The following is a 22758-nucleotide window of genomic DNA, read 5'->3' on the forward strand; positions in this document are numbered from 1 at the left end:
AAGCTTGTGCTCTAAACCAGGATTGCCTATGGATACCATCTCTCCACTGGGCAAGGATATTCATTACACACACACACACACACACACACACACACACACACACACACACACACACACCCCTCTTGCTAAGGTAGTTTCTGGGTTCTTTTAGCCTCCTGACTATGGCAACTGTTTTATATAGGTTAAACTTTCCAAAGAAATGGTGACTGTTAGAATCAAGAGTCTTATTTTAATCCATTTTCAACTTCTTGGAATTGGCTCCTTATTTAAATTTATCTGGTTGTAGCTGTTGTAACCACATACACTTTGCTCCAGTCTTTATTCTTTTTCTCCCTTTATTCCTATTTTAACCAATTACTCTAACTACTTACAGCCAGCCAATTCTGAAATGACTTCTGTCTACATATAACCAATTGTTTACTCTCTATTGTCACTTCATTTTTATTAGTAACATCATTAAGTATTAACCATGTCCAGTACCTTTCAGATCTCTCTCAAAGTTAGTATTCAAAAAATATAGATGTGAGAAGTGTGCTAATATTTAACAGTTGGCTCTCCAAAAATAAGTATGTCCAATACACTTTAGTTCTATCTCTATTATTAACATTTTCTCCATCACTCTATTATTTACACAAGCAGCAAAACAAATTAAGCCTTGATTTATGTCATTTGCTGATTTCTAAGGTATAAATGCTCACATTGAAAATTAACAACCAGCTATTGTGAAACAGTCTGAGCTGGCCCTAGCACATTCATGCCATGTGAGGCAATCCACACACTTTTGGCCCTTTTCATTTCCTTATTGTGAACCACATTTCCCAATTTGATTTTCATCTTTCTCCCAGGTGCTTACCCTTACAGTGAAGACAGAAACTACCGAGTTCCTTAGTTCCCAGGAGAGAATCATTCTGTTTCAACATCCTTTGCTTGATTCTGGTATACAAGCTGCAATTATCTTCATGGTGGTCTCTTTAAACAAGCATCCTATGAAATTATGTTTTGTGTTGCCTTTGGATGCATTATGAAAACATATCTGCCAACTTCTGTGGTCATCTCTCAGAGGAACATTGGTGAGCTTTCCTATTTTGTCTCATTTACAGTGAAAAATCAATATAGACGTGGTTTGGTTCTTGTCAGCTGGTTGGTTACTGGATAAAGGTCACATTTTAAGAGTAGCAAGTTAAATTAATGTTTGCATGTTACCTAACTGTGATTCTTAGCAAACTCTTATACCTTTTCTGCCATTGGAGGAGACTGCACAAAACCAAAATCACATTTTGTATTTTTATCCATCTTGCGGCCAGAAAAATTAACCAAAACATCCTTGGTGGCCAAATCTCTGCTAATGGACCTCTCTGTATTTAGCAATGCTAGTGCTTAAAGAGCAAACATAGCAAGCTTCCAGGACCATGCTCAAAGACTTTTCCAGGTGTATAGACCTGTCAAATTTTCCATTCCACTGACATAGTCACTCATGATCACTATGCCAGTGGAATGTAATCACGTCCACATAACTAAGAATTCCCTCTATACAACATAAGCCATATCCTGCTTGGGACATGAATAGGGGCACTTACAGTTTTTATGGGGCCTTGCATATTTGTGTCTGTGTTGTATCCCTCTTGCTATATTTCAAAATCTTTATAATAATGAGAACAAGGAATGGGCTACCTTTAAAATTAGTAAGATCTCCATCACTAGGAATATTCAAAAAAATCTGAATGAGAGGGAGAAATTATCTAGCAGGAAAGCCATAGTGATACTTGGGTCTACTGACTCCTCATTCAGCATTAGGGAATAATTAAGACTTTTTCTGACTGAAAGTTTGCACCTCCACCAAATCCCATTCCTGTGCTGTATCCTAGTGTGGACATGAGACAGGGTTCCTGAAAGCAGTGCCTCCAGAGCAAGAGTTCTGAAAGATTCAGTTAAAGCTGAAAAGACTTTTGATTATTGTACTAGAGCAAATCATCTGCCACACAGTTTTCAGCCTACAAACATTAATATAATTGTTGCTGCTCTAAATACAATAATTTTGTCCATTGACCAATTAGTTAATGGATTATTGGAAAGCTGAACCAAGTCTGTATTGAAATTGAAATTATAAATGAAACCAGAAGACATAGAGAAGTTTCATATAAATAGAAAAATGGGACATAAATGAGGACATTTGAAGGATTGTTTTTATCATGTGCCCAAGTACTATGAGAAATATTCCATGGGACACTTGTCATTTCATCTCACGGTGTTCATGAATAGCAGAAACAAAAGCCCACCATGATGACAATTACAGTTTATGTGCCAACATCTATTCAGAAAATGAATAATGTCTCCTAAATCTGTATATCTTATTCAGTGACTTGAGGGCAAAAGGGGTCACTGGGAGAGGTAACCAAAAAAAAAAAGTGATTTGGAATTAAACATGAGACAGACCAAGGGCTTGATGATTACCACAAAACATAAAATATAGATAATTTATAATATATGATAATATATAATTTACAACTTATATATCATAAACATTAAAGAATATCACCCCCAAATGGAATTGAGTGTATCTCAACAGAGAAGAAACAACTAATTGTTGAGCAGGGGACATTTCAGAATTACAGACAGTGTGTAGTCTTCACTTTTGGAGCAAACATCAAATTTAATACCAAGTCAAAATAAAGGCTAAAAATTTAAAAATTATTATGTGCAATTATAATAAATAACTCCTAAGTTATTTCAATTAACTGTTGAGTCTGAAAAATGAAAAATGGATTAAAAAAAACCACTGGCCATGGCTAGAATATTTTCTTAACAAAGTTTACTGATTCTTACCAAAATGAGGAGGCCAAAAGAACCTCAGCCATGATACATTCAAGCCCCTTGCCAGATAGGGAGATATGGTAGACAAGGGCAATACCCTAGAGATTATAAACAAATTTGAAGAACATTAGGGATGGAAGATTATGTGTAGAAATGCCTCAAAAACCTTTTATAGTGGAGAGAAAAAAGCCCACAAAGAGCCTAACATGAGAAGAAACTAAGCCACATTGTACCAAGGACATTTCTAGGCCATCTCATTTGTAAAGTCATCTAGTTTCCTAGTTGGTTCTAATGCCACCACTGCATCGGGACTTTAATATCTTAGTATCTGCTATGCTATATGAGGAAATAGAAGTGATACTAAAGAAGATAAAGTCAGGAAACACTAGACATAATATAATACATGCTGAATAAATCTTTGTTGGACCTGAATAAACACAGAGGCAAAAAAAAATCTATGGTGAAGACTAATTTTAATTCAAGATCAATTTTCAAGATCTCAAATAAGGTACTCATGACATTATGTAGACACCAAAGAATGGAAAAGATATGAATTGATATTATTACTCCCAAAAAAAGGCAATCAAAAAGATTAGGAATTACTAATATATACATATATATATATATATATATATGTCTACTTTCCCCATCTCTATATAATCTAAGTAAAATATAGCCATGGCAGACATTGATGGTATCTTCAATGATAATATTAGAAGGAATCAGACAAGCTTTCGTTAAAAAAAAAAAGAAAACTTTATGCAGCAGACCATTTTTTCAAATCATACCAATAATTGAGAGCTAAAGGAAAACAAGATTCTACTTTAAAACTTTTCTTCAAAAGAGCATTTGATTCTCTAGTGCAAAACACATTTCTAAGGGCTTTTCTCCAACAAGATGTCTCTCATTTATGTGTAAGATCATATGAAATTCCTTGATAGATGCTACTCCAGAGATATACAATCCATCAGTGGCTGAACAGGAAAAATGATACATGTATGTGTATTTGTGTGTGTGTGTGTATACATATATATATATGTATATATACATATAATATACATAGTATATCAATTTATATAATATAATATATAATATACATAGTATATCAATTTTGACTTTCAGTTGAATGAAAAACCCACTGAGTTCATCAGTACATGTATGTAGGCTAGGAACTACAAATGGACAATTATTTGAACTCAGCATTAATGAGGAGGAAGAAACTGTTCTGAATCACTTTGGGTACTACCCCCAAACTTCTCTCTCTTTTTTCAAATGCCAATGATCTCCCCATAATGCCATACAAGTGTAAATTGTGGAAGATCACAGTTTTACAAAAATCAAAATTTCTGTGGCCCAAAGTTCAACAAAAAGTTGTATCATGGGTTTGAATGGGTTGTACCATGTCATCAATGATGACTTCTTTACCAGAAGCGGTGCAAAACATTATCAGTTATTTGTATGACCACAAAGAGAGGTAGAAGAGTCATGAAGAAAGAGAGAAGGATTGCAGATGGACTGCCAAATTGTTGCCCTGGCAACCAAAAAAGTCTTTTTCATCTAGAAAAATGGCTTTTAGCCTTATAGATAGATCTCCTGTGCTTGCTTTATGGAAGCATATAAACAAGAATCAAAAGGGAAAGAAGGTACAAATAGATTGCCATTTACACTGATCCAGAGAGTTCCCATATAGATAAGGTCCCAGATCCACTGAAGTTTCCTAGTAAACTTTATACTTTCATCTGCTGTTCTTGGAAATGAAAGTTGATACAATGGCTATCAATGACTTCAGGCAAGGCCTTGGTTTACAAGCTTTCAGAACAAAGACATTTGTTGGGACTAGACCTGATCCTTCAATTTATATTAAGGATCCATAAAGGGAATAATTTGGTTTAGAGGTTTTTTTAAAAAAAAATCATTGCACTCTCAACTTATTATATACAAGTGCCAATTTTGTTCTTTGTCATTTTTCCCCTCAGGGACTTTCCCAGGGAGGTATTGATTTTTTTTTAAATCTTTTTTTTGATGGAGTGCTGAGAATTGTTATTAGTTATTTATGCTTTATTCTACAGAAACCCCCTAAAATGTGTTTGTCATAACATAAGCCTATTGCCATAGAAATGATCTTTTGAGAACACACATTCAGCATTGCTGACTTTATGGAGAGGTCATGTAAGAGGAGAAGCTGAGCTAAGAAATGAAGAAAACTATCAAAATGGGAATGAGATCATTGACACCTTCAAGAGGAAGAATGACTGAAATGATTACTATAAGGAATTCAATGAAGTGGGCATATGAAAGACTATATATGGTCAGTGTAGGAAAAGTCAGCTCCAGCAAAAGGCAGTGCCATTCAGAATTACAATTGATTAAATGGTTTTATTTGGAAAAGGTTAAAATTTCCCTCTGACTGCATTAGTTTCCCTTTTGAAAAAGGGCAGAAAGCATGCTTTAATAACCTTGTGGAAAGAAATTTTCAGACAAAGGTTTCCTTGTTACAAGATGATTTCTCTGAATCTTCCCAGTTCATCAAAGCAGTAAAGTAAGAATGATCATTTCTTGCAATATATTTGGGCTTTTTCCCCCTTACCAAAAGACCTGAGTTGGTTTTTTTATAACCTGCTTTTTGTTTTATTTTCTTTTTAATAATAGAAGAAAACGAACCTGAGCAAGATACGAAAGGTATTTGTTCTTTCTATCCTACTTTCTGTTTAACTCATAATCCTTCTGAATCATTTTGCATCTGCTGTCCTGATGAACCACTCTGAGAGGCATATTTTGATAAGAAACTTATTCCTGAGGGGTATTTCCTTTGTTCCTGGCACTAAGCACTTTACTGTTTATGGGAAAATATAGAGTGCCAATGATTTAACATGGTATTGTTCGATTGGCTGCTTGATGAAATAATTTGCTACTTGGAAGTTAAAAGTTCTCAAGAAAAAGCCAGGTCAGCAGAAATACTGTTTAGTGCCAGGAACTCTGGAAATGCAAGGTAATGTAAAAATTGAATCAGTATGTGCATATAAATCCCACACAAGTTGGAAGGGAAATTTCAAGTTTGGCCAAAGGTACTTGGTAGGCTAACTTCCCTGGGGAGAAATATTAGATGGTAATTCCCAACACTGGTTTTGAAACATCCCAGAGTATCTTTAATTATTTCAAGAGAGCCTCTCATGAAATTTTCAAAAAATAAATGAATCCTCAAATGTTCATTTTAGTTAAGGTAGCCAAATGAAATACAGGGCAAAACCATTTCATGGTGCTATTAGATTTATACATAATATATGTATTTATGTATGTATAATCACAAATACAAGATTAGGAATAACTGCTTCAGCATAACAGTTATCCTGGCCAGTCACCTTGCAAAGAATGACCTGGCACTAGTTTTCACTCACCTTTCACTTGAATGAGCAAAAATATGGAAACAAGTTTCATGTGCTTTAATTATGTAACTCTTGCTACTTGAAATTATGTTCATTAAGGGTCTCTCCTGCAGTTTCATATGTTGTGAAGAAAGCAGAAAAGCAGGGATATACAATGTAAAAATTAATATTTCAACATCATTGTATCACAAAAGTCATAAGTTCCAGAGTCATGGTCTCCTCATTTCTCAATGGATATTTATATATACCTTCTTGGAGCTATGCATTGTGGGAAATAATTTACAACTTTGCCCACTGAATACCATATAGATTTAATTAGAGTCATTTTTGAAAGGTCTAAATATTGAATGCTTTGAATGATTGTTGCTACAGGATTATCTAATTCTGACTTAAGATATTGGGTATGGGGATGAAAATGAGAAATTGAGACAGAAAAATCTCAGTCCCTATTGTCTGTGTAAATTTTATCAGACCTGAAATAGACACTTGAGAGATACTCTACTCCAGTTCCCTTGATTTACATATGAGAAGAGACCAGGATAAAGTTTAATTCACATGAACTTTGTTTTTCTATTTGGGAAAATAATATTACTAAGCTATTGCTCAGGGAAAAATTTTGACTTTCTACTTCCACTCCACCAACAAACCATGGTTACTCTATTAATCAGTTGCACAAAGTTACCAGGATACTGAACAATCCTGAGATCTTAGCTGTTCAAACATTATTTCGGATTTCATTTATGCAAACTACCATGGGCAGCCTGAGCCTACTGGCTCTCAACAAAAGAAAAAAAAAACTTTACCAAAATATGGGGACTAGGACTTATAAATGGATTTTATAAGGGAAAATGAAAGTATTAGAAAGCATGATATATATACCAGTAGATATAGATATATTACCTACCTTTGCTTCTTATAACCCAAACCAAGTCACTTATCAGCCGAGAAGAAACATGATATAGTGAATTGCTGAGATCTTTAACAAGTCTTGGGGGGAAATATTGTTTATGTTCTATCATACACAAAAATATATACATGTATACATATGGGATAAGAGTCACACCTACCTCACAGGGGTTATTGGGAGGACCAAATAAAGTAATAATTGCAGAGAGTTAGCTTAGTGCATGGCATATAGTAAGTACTATATAAATGTTAGCTATTATTGCTTATTTTCACTGAAATAGTATATTTTTATCAAGATAAAGTCTATCATATATATATATAGAATTAGGATAGGGACTAGACTTCTGATTTCATTGATAGGGAGGGAACTTCAGAGAAGAAATTTCCTCTCACAGTGTGGAGGTGGCCACCTTCCTTGTAATTTACTCAACATCATACAGCCCATAGGTGACAGAGGTGAAATTAAATTTACCTCTTTCTGATTTGGGAACCAGCTCTCTGTTCATTATGCCATCTTGTCACTGCCACCTCACAGACATGCCTACCATATAACAGCAGATGATATACATAATAATAGACTTTAACATATAATGATGATGATATGGATAACATTTATGTAGCACCTACTATATGCCAGACACTCTGCTAAATGCTTTACTAAATGCTTTGATCTGCACAGCAATCCTGGGAGGCAGGTGCTTTTATTATCCCAATTTTACAGATTAGGAAACTGAGGCAGTCTGAGGTTAAATGACTTGTCCAAGGTCACACAGCTAAGGAGTGTTTTGGGGGGGGTTGGGTTGGTGAGGCAATTGGGGTTAAGTGACTTGCCTAGAGTCACACAGCTAGTAAGTGTTAAGTGTCTGAGTCCGAATTTGAACTCAGATCCTCCTGACTCCAGGGCTGGTACTCTATCCACTGCGCCACCTAGCTGCCCCTAAGGAGTGTTTTGAGGCTCGATTTTTACTCAGGTCTCGAGTTAAAATCACAGGTACTCTATACCTTCCATATACACTGCTGAGAGAGACAGACAGACAGACTTTACATATACATCCTTTTATAAAGGATAATGATCTAGATATCATAGGAGCCATGCGTATTGTGGTATGGAGGTGACCTTACGTTCTGGAAGGCTATGCCAGGAGAACATGATCTCTGGTAAGTTATAGCAAGGTGGAAAAACTTTAGCTAAGACCCTAGCAAAAGGGTATTTGCTTTCCCAGGAAAAACACAGCTAGGTACAGAGATTACCAGAATATTGGCTATCAGAGACTAGATTGTGTGACTATGGTGACACAATGCAACCAGTTTTTTAAAAGTTAAAGTGGTTGTCAGTCTTATATCATTCTTTCTGCATCTACTAATGATGATGACAAAGTAGTAGAAAATTGGGCATATGATGCCCACCAAAAAGGTGCAAACCAGCTTGAAAGGATTATGGTGTTTTGACCAGTTGACACAATGGAAGAAATATCTTATGACTGGCCAAAAGACTCAAACACAACACTGGGCCAGCATATAAAAATGATAGTCCAGGGAATGAGCTCAGTCTTGTGTTGGTCGGTCCAAGTTTGGGAGTGAACAGTTCTACTTCAGTGGGAAAGAACCACCCTTGTGTGTATAAAAGTTTCTCTCTCCTATTCCCCTCCCACTAGTGACTGTGTCATTGAAGAAACTGGACCAGGATCAGAAAGTATATCAAGTTATAATCAAAGAAACTCGACCAATAGGAGACAACATATCCATACAAGAGAAGAGTCACACTGAGGTCAGAGAGATGCAGAAATATAGTAACCTCCAGAGAAAGGCAGTTTTAAGAAGTATGACTGGATAAGAATGTCATCTCTGGACTGAAGAAAGGACATTCAGGCCACACATGAATCTTACATAAGTGCATCACAACTTGCATTTAATATCCATATGTGTTTTGGGGACAATATATCCCAGGCTTTTGAGGGGGCATGTTTTGTGCCAACTATTCCTACCATACCATCTTTGTAATACCTTTGTAAAAGCTAATTAAGCTTTTAATTTAGTTGCTTTTCCATACAGAAAATAGGAGAAAAGTGTGAGTTATAGCTCTGGAAGTCCTCATGGATTCTGATAGAGTCATAGCAGCCACTTTCTGGAGACTTTAAACTAGGAGCAGGAGTTTCAGTTGGACCAGTAGTATCAGAAAAGATTCTTCTGAAACATTGTAGTTTAGAAACTGAACTGGGAATCAGTAGACCTCAGCTTCACTATTAAGTAGTTCTATGACCTTGGGCAAGTCATTTCATCTCCATGGGCCTCAGTGTCTCTGTCTGTAAAATGCCTGGGCTAGTCTAGATGATCACCAGGGTGTCTTCCAGCTCTAACAATTCTGTCATTAGGAACTGATATATTGTATACTGAACTTGAGTCATACTGTTTAGTTAGCAGCAACATCAGTACTGGCATCATGGAAGAAATCTCAATGAAGCCAAAAGGAGTTCAGCTGGGGCAAGGAACAGGAGTCATTTTCTCCTGCTTCCCCCTGCCCCCCTAACCCCAGGCCTCAATTCTGGGTTGTTTGTATTTGTTCTTTTCTCAATAGTCATCAACTCATTTCCTTGTTATCTTCCTTCCTGTTGTAACTTGTGGATATTGGGATATTTTTCTTTTAGAAGCATGCAGCTAATTCCTTGGAGCTTTGGTCGAAGATGTACTTTCAGAATAGTCATGTGGCTTCTCTATCTCCTTAACAGTGTTTGCCAGAATTCTGCGGGCTCCCGAATCCCACAATGTCACCTTTGGCTCCGTAGTGACCCTACGCTGTACTGCAACAGGCATTCCAGTCCCTACTATCACATGGCTTGAAAATGGAAATGCCGTGAGTGCCATTTCTATGTTTCCATGGTTAGGGAAGCTTGGCTACTGGCTTTCAGGATGCATTGTGGGTTGGTAGCAATCATACAACACTCTGTAGTTATTCAAAGGCTAACATTCATTTCTTTATTCTTTGGCTTTACCAAGCCTTGAGTAGTCAATATCATTGAAATCATTGTTTGGCATAATATGTTAGGAGACTGATACTGTTATAATAGTAAATAGTAGAAATAACTATCCTTTATATAATGTTTCAAAGACCCATCCACTGCTAAAGGAGGCTGGAAGCCTTGGGTTCTCTGCTTTCCTTTGCTGTTCTTCTCTGTATTGCCACTGGGCAAGTTAAATTCTTACCTACCTCCCAGAATTGTGAGGATCAAAATGAGAGAATAATTGTACGGTCCTATGTGCCTGGCACATAGTAAATGCTATATAAATGTTAACTATTATTATTCTTTGTGTATTATATAATTTCATCCTTTTAAAAAAAAACATTAGGTAGTGAGGATAGTTATTATTATTGCTATTCCCATTTTACATTTGAGGAAACTGGGGCTCTAGAAAGTTAAGTCAATGAGTCTGATTTTAAAGATCACATGTGGGGCAGCTAGGTGGCACAGTGGATAGAGCACTGGCCCTGGATTCAGGAGGACCTGAGTTCAAATCCAGCCTTGTACACTTGACACTTACTAGCTGTGTGACCCTGGGCAAGTCACTTAACCCTCATTGCCCCCCCCCAAAAAAATGCCCATTCTTATCCATGAACAAGAAAACACATTTGTGTTTTAAGTTTTAAAAAATAAATAAATGCCAGTTGAGTAAATGCTCAGCCCCAGACACTTAGTAATTATATAACCCTGGTTAGGTCATTTAACCTATCTATGCCTCAGTTTCCTCATCTGTAAAATGAGGTTGTTGTATTTGATGGTCACTAAGGCAATTTAAAACTATAAATCTATGATTCTGCAATGATGGAACTATTGACTTCTTGACGTTCCTTCTAATTCTATAACTATGAGATGATTACAAGTAATAAGAACTGTTGTGGAAACTTAGTTCTAAAACATGACCTCATGAGATAAAAAAACAGGAGTTCAAAGCAATAAGTGGATAGAATGAAGCTACATAGAGCGGGCTGGAGTAAAGGGTAGGGGAGAAAAGAAGTATGAGTACAGTATCATGAGAAACTAAACTATTAGAAGAGGGAGTTTGAAGTTGGGATTCAAATAGAGATTAACATTTGAATCATGAACTGTAGTAGTAACTGGTCGCCACAAGGTGTCACTATTACAGATAGTACTTAAATGTTCCTGTTTCCAGAGAGAGCCAATATTACAGGCTGTTAGAATGGATCTTTATGAAAGGCTTAATATTGATGTTGAATGAGAAGGCTTGAGTGGTGGCCTCAAGATTGATCTTTTCCTTCTTCGGCTTTAAGATAAATTCCAGCTAAAGCATCTCATTCTCAAAATCTCTAGAGATTTTCCATGGAAATTGATTCCAGTAACTCAAAGTTCTTTCAGTTTTAAAGTCGTCTCTAATGTCCTATCTAAATCCCCTGAGTCTTCTCTATTTCTTCTCATTTTGTGCTCAATGGGTAATCTTAGAATCATAGAACCTTAAAGGCTGAAGAAGCTTTAGAGATATTTAATCTTACCCTGTCCTTTCAGAAATGGGGAAAAATCTAAGAGAACAATTTCATTACTGATTTGAAGAAAGGCATAGATGATATGCTCATCAAATTTGCAAAAGACCTGAGGCTAGAAAAGATCCCAAACACATCAGATGACAATCAGGATCCAAAAGGTGCCTTAACAGAGTAGAGTTTTGGGCTGAATCTAATAAAATGACATTCAAAGGGGATAAATGTAAATTCTTACACTTGGGTACAAAAAATTAATTTCAAAAGTATAGTGGGGTTGTTTGTCATTCTTTTTCCAAGAGGACCATGACATCAGGGTAATGTCATGACTTGCAGTGAAATGGATTTAAGTGAGGGAGGGCTGTGCAAAGTCACCTATCTCACTTTCTCCTCCAGAGCCATCTGGGTCCAGTGGCAATATACACAATTAGGATGATTGGAGATGGCCCCAGATGTTTGAGGCAATTGGGGTCAAGTGACCAGCCCAGGGTCACATAGCTAGTAAGTGTCTGAGGTGAGATTTGAACTCAGGTCCTCCCAACTTCAGGAGCAGTGCTCTATGCACTGCACCACTCAGCTGCCCTATAATGGGGTAGGGGAGACACAGATAGATGGCAGTTGATAATTTTTCAAAATATAGGGGTTTAGTGGACTGCATTAAGTTCAATATGAATAAGCATTATGATATGGCAGTCAAAAAAGCTAATACAATGTGGGGCTGCATGAATAGAGGGCAAAGCTTCCAGCATACTCCTACCCCACAAGACCTTATATGGAACACTGAATTCAGTTCTGCCCTCTCAGAAAGTCCTGCATTGACATTTTTTTTGTTACCCCATGGCCTTTTCTCCATTCCCAGTGAATTCAACTATCATCACTATGTAGCTGACTTGTCCAGCTTGAGTTCTCTCCCAGCCTTTAGCCTCACATCTCCAACTACTCCAACTTCAGTATCTTGAACTAGACGTTTTATAGATCTCTTAATCTCATTAAGTCCAAAATTGAACTCATTATCTTTCTCCTCTCCTTTTCCTAACTTCTCTATTATTGTCAAGAGTACTATCATCCCTGCAATCACATGGGTTCATAATGTAGGTATCATCTTCAATTCATCTCTCTTACCACCAGCCCCCATATTCAATCAGTTGTCAAGTCTTGTCATTTCTACCTTCATAATGTATATCATATATGTCCCCTTCTCTCCTCTGACACTGCCATCACCCTATTTCAGACCTTCTTCACCTCATGCCTAGACTATAGCACTAGTCTACAGGTCGATCTCCCTGCCACAAGTCTTTCCCCACTTCAATTCATCCTTTACTTAGCTATCAAATTGATCTTCCTAAAGCACAAGTCTGATCATGTCATCCCTCTATTTAATCAACTCCAATAACTCTCGCTTGCCTCCAGGATTGCATATAATATCTTCTATGTGGATTTTAAAGCTTTTCATAACTTAGTCTTTTCTTATCTTATTACACCTTGTTCCACCATCCAATATACAGTTCTTCCCCAAAACACACAAACTCTGCAATCTAATGACACTGGCCTCCTTGCTCTTGTTGAACTTGATACCAACTCTGGGCATTTTCCCTTGCTTGTATTGTGGGCCTGGAATTCTCTCCTTTCTCATCTCTACTTCCTAGTTTCTGTGGCTTAAGCTTGGCTTTTCTCAGTTCCATTTAATGCTAGTGCCTTCTCTCTGTTGACTATCTTCAATTGATTCCAGTATATGTCATCTATACATCTTTAGACGGTGAGCTCCTCTTTTGTCTTTTTTTTGGTATCCCCAATGTTTGGGATGATACCTGGCACATAATAGTAGACACTCGATTAATGCTTATTGACAAATTAGTGGAGTTGGAACCCTATCCCAAGGAGTAACTGTATTAGTGGAAATTTCAGACATTGTAGCAATGCAAAGAATATGTTTGAGGTCTTATGGTATCATTCAGATTCAATACAATATGAATATTAATTCTGCATGTGGGGGGGGTCTAAATTTCCTTCACATTCTTGTAAATTTCCTTCCCTGGTTTTCTCTTCTCTAGGCAAAATAATCAATCAATAAGCATTTATTAAATATGCCAGGTGCTAGGGATACAAAAATTGATATTATACCTACCTTTAAGGAGCACATATTTTATCCAGGACACAACATATATACATAGAGGTATATGCAAAAAAATTATTTTTTAAATACAAAGTGCTTTGAAGAGGCAAGGCAATTGCTGCTGACAAAATCAAAGAAGGCTTTATATACAAGGCGGCACTTAAAGGAAACAAAAAATCCTAAGAAGTAGAGGTGAGGAGAGAATACATTCCAAGTATGGGGGAAAGCAAGACAAAATCACGGAGAACGGAGATGCAGTATCATGTGTAAGAAACAACTCTTATTCCCATAATTTTTCTTACAGGACCCATGACCTACCCTCTTCATCAGCTTAGTTACTCTCTTTGGACCCTTAATAAGCTATTCCTATTTCACAAAAGTCACAACTCTTACAAATCAATTCCATGCTCTAATAAAAAGCCAACAAACGCTGAAAAATCAGGGTGGGAGAAGGACTGCTTCCTGGCTCCTACATGTTGCAATTCTGTTTACTCATCCCAGCGTGGCTTTTTCTTCAACACATTAGTGTCCAGGTCTCAGCCCAGCCAAGGCAGCTGGGACAAAGCAGGGAAGGGAGTGGAAGAATTGGGAAGGAGGCTGCCCAGCAGGGTGTGCCCCTCAGAAGACTTTCCAGGAAGGACAATCTCCACTCTGGCTGCAGTCATAGTCCTAATGAGAGCACCCACGCTTTCCATAATAAGGAGGAGTCTCATAAAGGGGACCAAGCAAGCTAAGCTCACAAGGTCCCAGGAGGAGGAAGAGAAGGAGGAAAAGAAGAAGGAGGAGGAAGAGGAGAAGAAACAGGAGACTGATGGAAGAAAAAGGGAGAGGGGGCATGAAGTAAATAAGGCCCATGGGTTAACAAAAAAATGTCAATTCAGGACTTTGAAAGATGTTTTTTCCATCCAGGACAGGAAATAAAATTCTGGAACAGCCCTGCCTAATGAAGGACTTCTGGTCACATCATTTCAATAATAGTTCCACTTTGCTTTTTTGTCTTCTGAATATGACCTTCTTCCAGTGCCCATTTTTTTCTCTTACACTTGCACAAAGCCACTCCTTCATCTTATATTTGTAAAGTTCCTCTGCCCGCTTCTTAGGTGAGCTCCCATCTCTGTGCACAATGGCAAGGCAATCCATGAAGAAATTTCTACTCTCTAAGTAAATAACTACTGTCCTTGTAAATAACAGATTCTTGGAGGAGTGGAGCCCAATAGTCTGAGTCTGTTGATGCTATTTTCTTCAAATTATCAAGGTCATTTTCCATTCTAATCCTCTCTGCCAAGGGGTTATATAAAGTCTTTCACAGGAAGGAAGGGAGGGTTGCATTTACAAACTGTTCTACTATACTATAGGGGGAATGAAAACTGGGGTCAGAAGACCTGGGTTCTATTTCTAGTGGAACCACTTAACTAGCTGAGATGCCTTGAGCATGCCCCTTTCCCTCTTTCAAGTGATACACAAGAATTTATTAAATGTCCACTATGTGCCAGGCACTCTTCAGGCAGTGGAAATATGAAGGTAAAAATGAGCTAGTCCCTATCCTAAAGGAGTTTATTATCTAGTCCAGGATCAAAGCATGGAGGAAAGATACACTAATCCAGTGGAAAGATGACTGGCCTCTGAGTCAAAGGACCTTGGTTCAAAACCTAGCCTCTATCATTGACAACCTAGGAATCCTAGGGCAGTTAACTAATCTCTTTAAACTTTAGTTTCCTCATTTGTGGGAGGCAGCTAGGTGGCATAGTAGATGGAGCACTGACCCTGGACTTAAGAAGACTTGAGTTCAAATCTCACCTCAGATACTTACTAAGCTGTGTGATCTTGGGCAAGTCACTTAACCCCAATTGCATCCAGGGCTATCTCCATTCAGTTGTAAAATAGGGAGATGGGAACAAACTGGACAGCGCTATATATACGCATATATGCATATATATCCCAACCTGAGAAACCGGCTGAGTCAAAGTTGTGAAGAGTTTTAAAGTGCCAAACATAGGAGATTGTACTTAATCCTAAATGCAGTAGGGAGTCACCGAGGCTTCTTGAGCACATCAAAGATATGTTCAGACCTGCATTTTAGGAATATCAGTTTGGCAACTAGGTAGAGAATGGATTAGGGGAGGGAGAACCTGAATGCAGAGAGACCAATTAGGATGTGTTTGAGGTTCTCTGAGCCCCACATTCCACATCTGTAGAACAAAAGGGTGAGATTTGTAATCTCAAAATTTTAGGTAGTCAGCCCACAGGCTTCTTATAACCCACCAAATTTTGTCCCTTTTCCCCCCAGATAACTGTGCAATCGGTGAAAAGAAACAAAGATTCGTATGGCAATGGTACAAAAATGATGAATAATAAAAAATTTAAAAATACAATGGTAGCTAGAGACTACTTGATTAGATTATCCCTAAGGATTTTCTGTCTCTGAGATTCTAAGATTATTTGCTAAAATAGAGGGATGTTATGTTTAATCATGGTTTGGACTTCTTTGGCTTGCTAATTAAAGCCAAAACCTAATAAGCCAAGGTATTGCTAGGGAAAGAGACAGGACAATCTCAGGACTCCAAATACTAAAATAAGAATTCGGCAGACAAACAGTAGATCTCCTCCAGGAAAGAAGTTGAGAGTACATCCAGAGTCCTTCTGGTTAGAGACAGTCATATTATAGCCAAGTTTTACACTGGGTAAAGCTACCTAGGACCAAAAGAAAATGGAGCTTGTATGAGCCAATACTACCTCAAAGTACAAGAAATTAAACTCATTGCAAATATCTATTGGTAAGGAAGCAGCCACAACAGTAGCATACCCCCAGTTTCCACTGGGAAATACATAGTTGAGTTCACAGATCTGATACTGCCTGGTGAGAGTAGAGAAGGGGAAGAACAGGGAACTTGGGCAAGGAGCAACCAGTGAATCAGCCTAGGCCCGAGTTGAAGCTGATCACCAGTAGCTTTATCTCTTGAAGTTCCAAAGCCACAGTCTCCAAAAACATAAACACCCCTTTTCTCACCTATGTTGATCATGCTGTGAAAACAACCCATAAACTAAACCTTTGGACATCTGTGGCCAACCTAGAAACCTATGGATGTGCCAAAGACTACAGGAATACCAGATGGCAGACCCTGGTGGAATTTAACAAACCGTACACCTCCTGTTCGTTGAGTTTTCATTAATTTTTCATGAGCAGTTGTGTGTATGGGTGAGCTTTGAGTGGAAGATAGTCTTATTCTCACAATATGGAGAAAACGGATAATATTCTCATACATTTAAATATTTAAGGGGTCTCATGGGGGTCATCAAGTCCAGCCCCTTTATTCCACAAATGATGAAACTGTGGTTACAAAAGAATTACATGAATTGCATGTTAGCAAAGGAGAGGTTTTGAACCTGAACTCAGCTCTTCTTCCTCTGAATTCAGAGTCCTTTCTCATTGTCCTACCCTGCTTCATGTCACCAACCCAGCTTGAGATTGAGTTATAGGGTCATATTTTCTTTTTTCCATTTATTTAGAATTTTATTTTCCCCAAATTACATGTAAAACAATTTTAGCAAGATTCATATTTTCTAAAGCCAAGTAACATTTATTATGACAAAACTTCCAAATTTTTACATCTTCATAAATAATATGCCTGTCTTTTCCTAAAAATCACTTGCTTTATATAATTTGGCACCGAGTTTACAATATTTTAACACATTCTGTAATTCATCATCAAACTACACTTATTACATTGGATATTAAGCATGCTTTTTTAAATAAAAAGGCATTTTTTTTCTCATTCTAGCTCTGATTAAACTAATGTTATTAATAGGGCCTAAGGCCAATTTTCAGGCCACTGAAACTTGTTTCTCTCTACCTCTTAGATACATTTCTCAACCTTTCCTAGGAGGTATAGCATGTTCCATAGTTGTCATCTAAGTTAAATCAACAAACATTTATTAAGCATTTACAATGTGCTAGGCACTGTACTAAGACCTGAGAATACAAAGAAAGGGAAAAATTACATAGGTTCATATTGTTAGAAAACCACAAAACAAGCCAATTCTCAAGAAGTTCAAATTATCACAGTTGCCATATCTAAAATATTTGAACCATTTCAATGAAGGAGCATGGGAACAATACCAATGTTTCTTGTTTTACTAGTAGATGAAAGCACAGTATCTTGCACATAGTTGGTGTTTAATTAATCCTTATTGTTCTTACCCACTGTGCAGGTTCTTTAAAAGTCTGTGTAAACAAACCTCCAAATAAATTCATTTATGTCTTAAATACCCCCAGAGAAGCTATTTACAGGAAGCTTTTGTAAAGGGAATAGTGGCTTGCTTTATCTAAATTGTTTACTTAGAGGGGCAGCTAGATGGCACAGTGGATAAAGCACCAGCCTTGTATTCAGGAGTACCTGAGTTCAAATCTGGCCTCAGACACTTGACACTTACTAGCTGTGTGACCCTGGGCAAGTCACTTAACCCCCATTGTCCTACAAAAAAAAGAAAGAAAGAAAAGATTCTCCCTAATAGGAGGGCCAGCATGCAAATAAAGGTACAGGGCTTGGAGTCAGGAAGACCTGTGTTCAAATCTAGTTTCAGACACTTAGTAGCTGTGTGACCATGGGCATTCCTTAACCTCTGCCTCAGTTTCCTCTGCTCTACAGTGGGTTAATAATAGCACCTATCCCCCCCAGGGCTGTTGTAAGGATCAGATGAGATATTTGTTAAGTTCTTAGCATAATGCCTAGCACATAGTAGTTGTTTAATAAATGTCCTTCTCTTTCCTTTCCTTTCCCCCACCCATGAAATATTTTTAAAATAAAAAGTTAAGTGACAGCCTTTTTCCTTGAGGGAGTTTAAAATCTATTATAGTTCTCTACAGGAGATCAGAGCCAAAGACAGTAATTAATACAAAATAGATGAGGGGCAGCTAGGTGGCACAGTGGATAGAGCACTGGCCCTGGATTCAGGAGGACCTGAGTTCAAATCCGGCCCCAGACACTTAACACTTACTAGCTGTGTGACCCTGGGCAAGTCACTTAACCCCAATTGCCTCACTAAAAAAACAACAACAACAACAACAAAAATAATACAATATAGATGATGATAAATTTACAAATTTACAAAGTCTTATGAAAGTTCATTGGGAATCTTTAAAAAAAACAATGATTTTTTAAAAATAAAAAAGTGAATGTCAAACTATACATTGAATGGAAGCTCTAATGGCAGCAGCACTAAATATTGGCGATCCACCAGTATACTAGACAACTCTTAAAAACTCAAACTGGAATTCTCCATTCCCCCCCACTCTGCTTCACCCCTCTTTCCTGGCTAGCCAATCTCCATATTCTCAGTGACTATCTTCTTTGTATGGAAATGCTTCTGGAACCAATCTGCAAGACAACATTAATTCCATTGGGATAGAGTAGATGAGTTATCATAGATTTAAACCTAGAAGGAACCTTTCTAACTCTGTCTCTGCGGCTCCTACTCTTAAGGAGTTAGACTTAGAGATTAAATAACCTGCCTTGTGTCACAGAGCCTCTCTATATATATCAAAGGCAGACCTTGAACCTAGACCTTCCTGAGTTCAAAGAGATTTCTTTCAATGTATAGTTTGAGATTAATTTTGTGTAAAAAAAAAGTCATCTCTTTCTAAGCTTTCCATAGCATTCTTATAGATAGCTCCATCTTAGAGGCAGCCAGGTAGTGCAGTGGATAGAGCACTAGGCCTGGACTCAGGAAGACCCGAGTTCAAATGCTACCTTGGACACTTACTAGCTGTGTGACACTGGACAAGTCACCTAATCTGTGCTTGCAAATGAAGATATTGTAGGTAGAAAGGTGAAGGGATTTGCCTGAGGTCACACAGCCAGTGTCAATCAGCCCTATAAACTGGGTTTCTGGACTCAGTCTAGAAAAAGAGCTTTACTCTTTTTGACATTCAGTTAAACTCAAGAGATACTTAAATAGCTGCTGTAAGCAAAGGTCTTTGATGGGTACTGAGAGACGCAAAGTCTGAATGAGATGTTACAGTCACTCTTTTGCAGAAACTGGATAAGTGGAAGAAACCTGGGGGATTTCCTTCTGTAGGAACTTTGATGCCACCATCACCCAGTCCAGGTCTAAACTGGCCCGAAGTTCATTACCCAGTGAATAATATATGGAAACTTTTTCACTTGCCCTGGAAACAAAAATTCAACATTCTCTAAAGGGCAGCTAACTCCCTTTTATTGAACAAAAAGTACCCCTATCTCTTCTCCCTTTTCATTCTGTCAGTCATTACTGGACATTCAAGGAGGAGGATACTGAAGCTGAAAAGAACAGAGAGATTGGGATCTTAGCATTTAAAACAAAAAAACCAGGATTTCCTTTGGAAGGGCATCTCCTCAAAAAGAAAGTGTTTACATTTTTTTTTCCTGAAATTTATTAAACACTCAAGTGGGAAGAAAATCCCACTTATATGTGTATGGGGTGGAGGGACAGTTGTGCCAACAAACAAATCAAGTTAGGTAGAACCGCAAATGGACTAGAGAAAGCTAACAATTAGAGCTAGTTTTTGTTGTTGTTGTTGTTCAGTCATTTCAGTTATATCTTGACCCTTCATGATGTCATTTAGGGTTTTCTTGGCAAAGATACTGGAGTGGTTTGTCATTTTCTTCTCCAGCTCATTTTCCATAAGAGGAAACCTAGGTAAACAGGATTAAGTGACTTGCTGAGGGTCCCACAGCTAGTAAGTGTCTGAGGTCAGATTTGAACTCAAGTCTTCCTGACTCCAGGCCCAGCACTCTATCCACCATGCCACCTAGCTGTCCATGGCTAGTTTAGGCAATGCTAAATAATACACAAAAGCATCTGAGCTATTTCCTGATGTTTTGCTGTTTTGTGAGTACCCCCACACAAATACCTTAGCTGCTCCTTATGATAGCCTTAGCAGGCCTGATAGACTTCAGAGGATGGGGATTGGATAGGGAAGAAAAGTTCTGTGATATCTCTCATTCATTCCAGGGACCTTCCCAGATGAAGTTGCTGCAGCTGCCAATCACCCACCAAATAGCTGCCCCCCCACCCTGCTATTCCAAGGAAATTACATTTTGTACAATGACCTTTCTATTCTGACACCTCCTCATCGGTCATAAAGTGAGGCCCCTGCAAATGAATCAGAGAGTTGCAGAACAACCTCCCTGGGTTGGCCTGTGGGCTAGACTTGGTTGCTTTAAGAAAAAAACATGGGTTTTGCCTAAACTACCCAGACATAATAATATCCTCAATTCACTACTTTAGTTTGCCTGGAGAGATCTAGCCTAAATACATCCCTTTGATGGTTGCCTTCTGATATGACAGGAGACCAATATGGAAGGGAGAGGAAAGGGTTTTTGTTTTTTTTTTAGGCCAATTTAAAATGTTAAGCAGTTGGTCAGGATGAACAGCGGAGAAAGAAAAACAAACTCTAACCATAACTAACAGTCCTCAGTGCATGAGTCACTCGCAGAATAGACCCAGGACCATTTGAAACATAAGGAAAAACATTTAGGAGAATTCTTAGCAGGCTGTGGGCCTCTGCAACCCTTGCACACTTAGGTTAGGGGCTTAACTGTTTCAGCACCTGGATGGAGTCCCGGAGATTATGCATCTGAGCAAGGAGGAAATTGCTTCTTCTTTCTATAAGATGTGATTCCAAGGCTCTTAGGGAAGGCACAAGGGAAATATTGAGTTAAGTGTGATCTCTGAGTGAGCTTAGGAAAAGATTGGGGGATTCCTAGCCATTGCAAAAGGTGGCTAGCCATTGCAAAAGGGTAAATGCCCATTTCAAGAACTCCAGTAGCACCAGACTGAGAGTATGTTATTCACATAACATTATTAGGCATTTGCTTCCAATTTAAAGGGTAGCATAAAAGATTTAGAGCTGGATTGAATGTGGGGGTTTTCTCTTTTTCTGTAATATCCCCAAAGAATCGATCGACTTCCGCCATTCAAAAAAAATCATATTGGTGTAATGGTGGGGAAGCTGTACTTAGAGTTTAGAAGACTTGAGTTCAAGTCCTGACCTGAATTCGTATTATCTGTGTGACCTAGCAAATAATTTAATCTTTCTCTGCCCCAGTTTTCCCATCTAAAAATTGAAATACTAGTTCTGCTCTCTATCTTATGGAGTTGTGGAGAATTTTCATAAGATTACAGACCCATAGGTGAAAAGGATCTCAGGGGATATCTAATTAATTTCCTCCCCCTGCCCCCTGCCATTTAGCCGGATAGCCTCTGAGATTCTTTTCAACACATATGAAAATTCTTCCTGAATGTTAAATAATGTGCCCAAGATCACACAGGTTTTTGTTGTCTTTCAAGTGTGTCTGACTCTTTGTGACGCCATTTGGGGTTTTCTTGGCAAAGATAGTGGAGTGGCTTGCCATTTCCTTCTCCAGCGCATTTTACAGATGAGGAAACTAAGGCAAATGGTTTAAGTGACTTGCCCAGGGTCACATAGCCAGTAAGTGTGTGAGACTGGATTTGAACTCAGGAAGATGAGTCTTCCTGACTCCAGGACAAGCACTCTATCCACTGCACCACCTAGCTGCCCCATCAGACAGGTAGTCAACATCAAACAGCAATTTGTAAACTGCAAAGACTTTACTGATTGATTAAAGATAGTGGCTGTAGATATAAGCTGTTAAAATTCTTTTCATAGCTCATAACATGGATGCCAAGATGGGTAAAAATTGGAATCCTGATAAATATAACAACCTAAACTCCCATCTTTATGACTCTGTTAAAGAAGTTTTTCTCTCAGTATTGTCAATCCCACACAAAGACTGGGGAGAATGCCCAAATTTTCAAGCTGGCATTATAAATATCCACCAGGTAACAGTAAACTCACACCCCTCCCTTAAAGCAAAAGCAGAGTTTTGTGATTAGCATTAAAGGAAGTAAAGAATTGGAAACTGAAAAAAATTAAAATTTCAAAGATAATTAAAGCCATCCAAATGAAATCCTGTTACCTACTTATCATAGACAGGACTTGCTGCTGGTCCACTTGGTAGCTTTGGCCAAAGACTCCAGAGAGGGAGGAAAGATTT

The 22758-nt window shown here is 38.0% G+C and overlaps 1 protein-coding gene across 2 annotated transcripts in view; it reads left to right on the forward strand.

Moving 5' to 3' along the window:
- Positions 1 to 22758, forward strand: part of MUSK (muscle associated receptor tyrosine kinase) — a 176254-nt gene that overhangs the window by 108936 nt on the left and 44560 nt on the right. The window contains exons 6-7 of one of the 2 annotated variants that reach the window (XM_043975878.1): positions 5461 to 5490; positions 9827 to 9951. In XM_043975878.1, the coding sequence (XP_043831813.1) occupies positions 5461 to 5490; positions 9827 to 9951 (155 nt within the window). The remainder of the gene's footprint in view (positions 1 to 5460; positions 5491 to 9826; positions 9952 to 22758) is intronic. The other variant, XM_043975879.1, reaches the window with a different exon arrangement.

This window comes from Dromiciops gliroides, chromosome 1, assembly GCF_019393635.1.
Source record: "Dromiciops gliroides isolate mDroGli1 chromosome 1, mDroGli1.pri, whole genome shotgun sequence".
Lineage (NCBI taxonomy): Eukaryota > Metazoa > Chordata > Mammalia > Microbiotheria > Microbiotheriidae > Dromiciops > Dromiciops gliroides.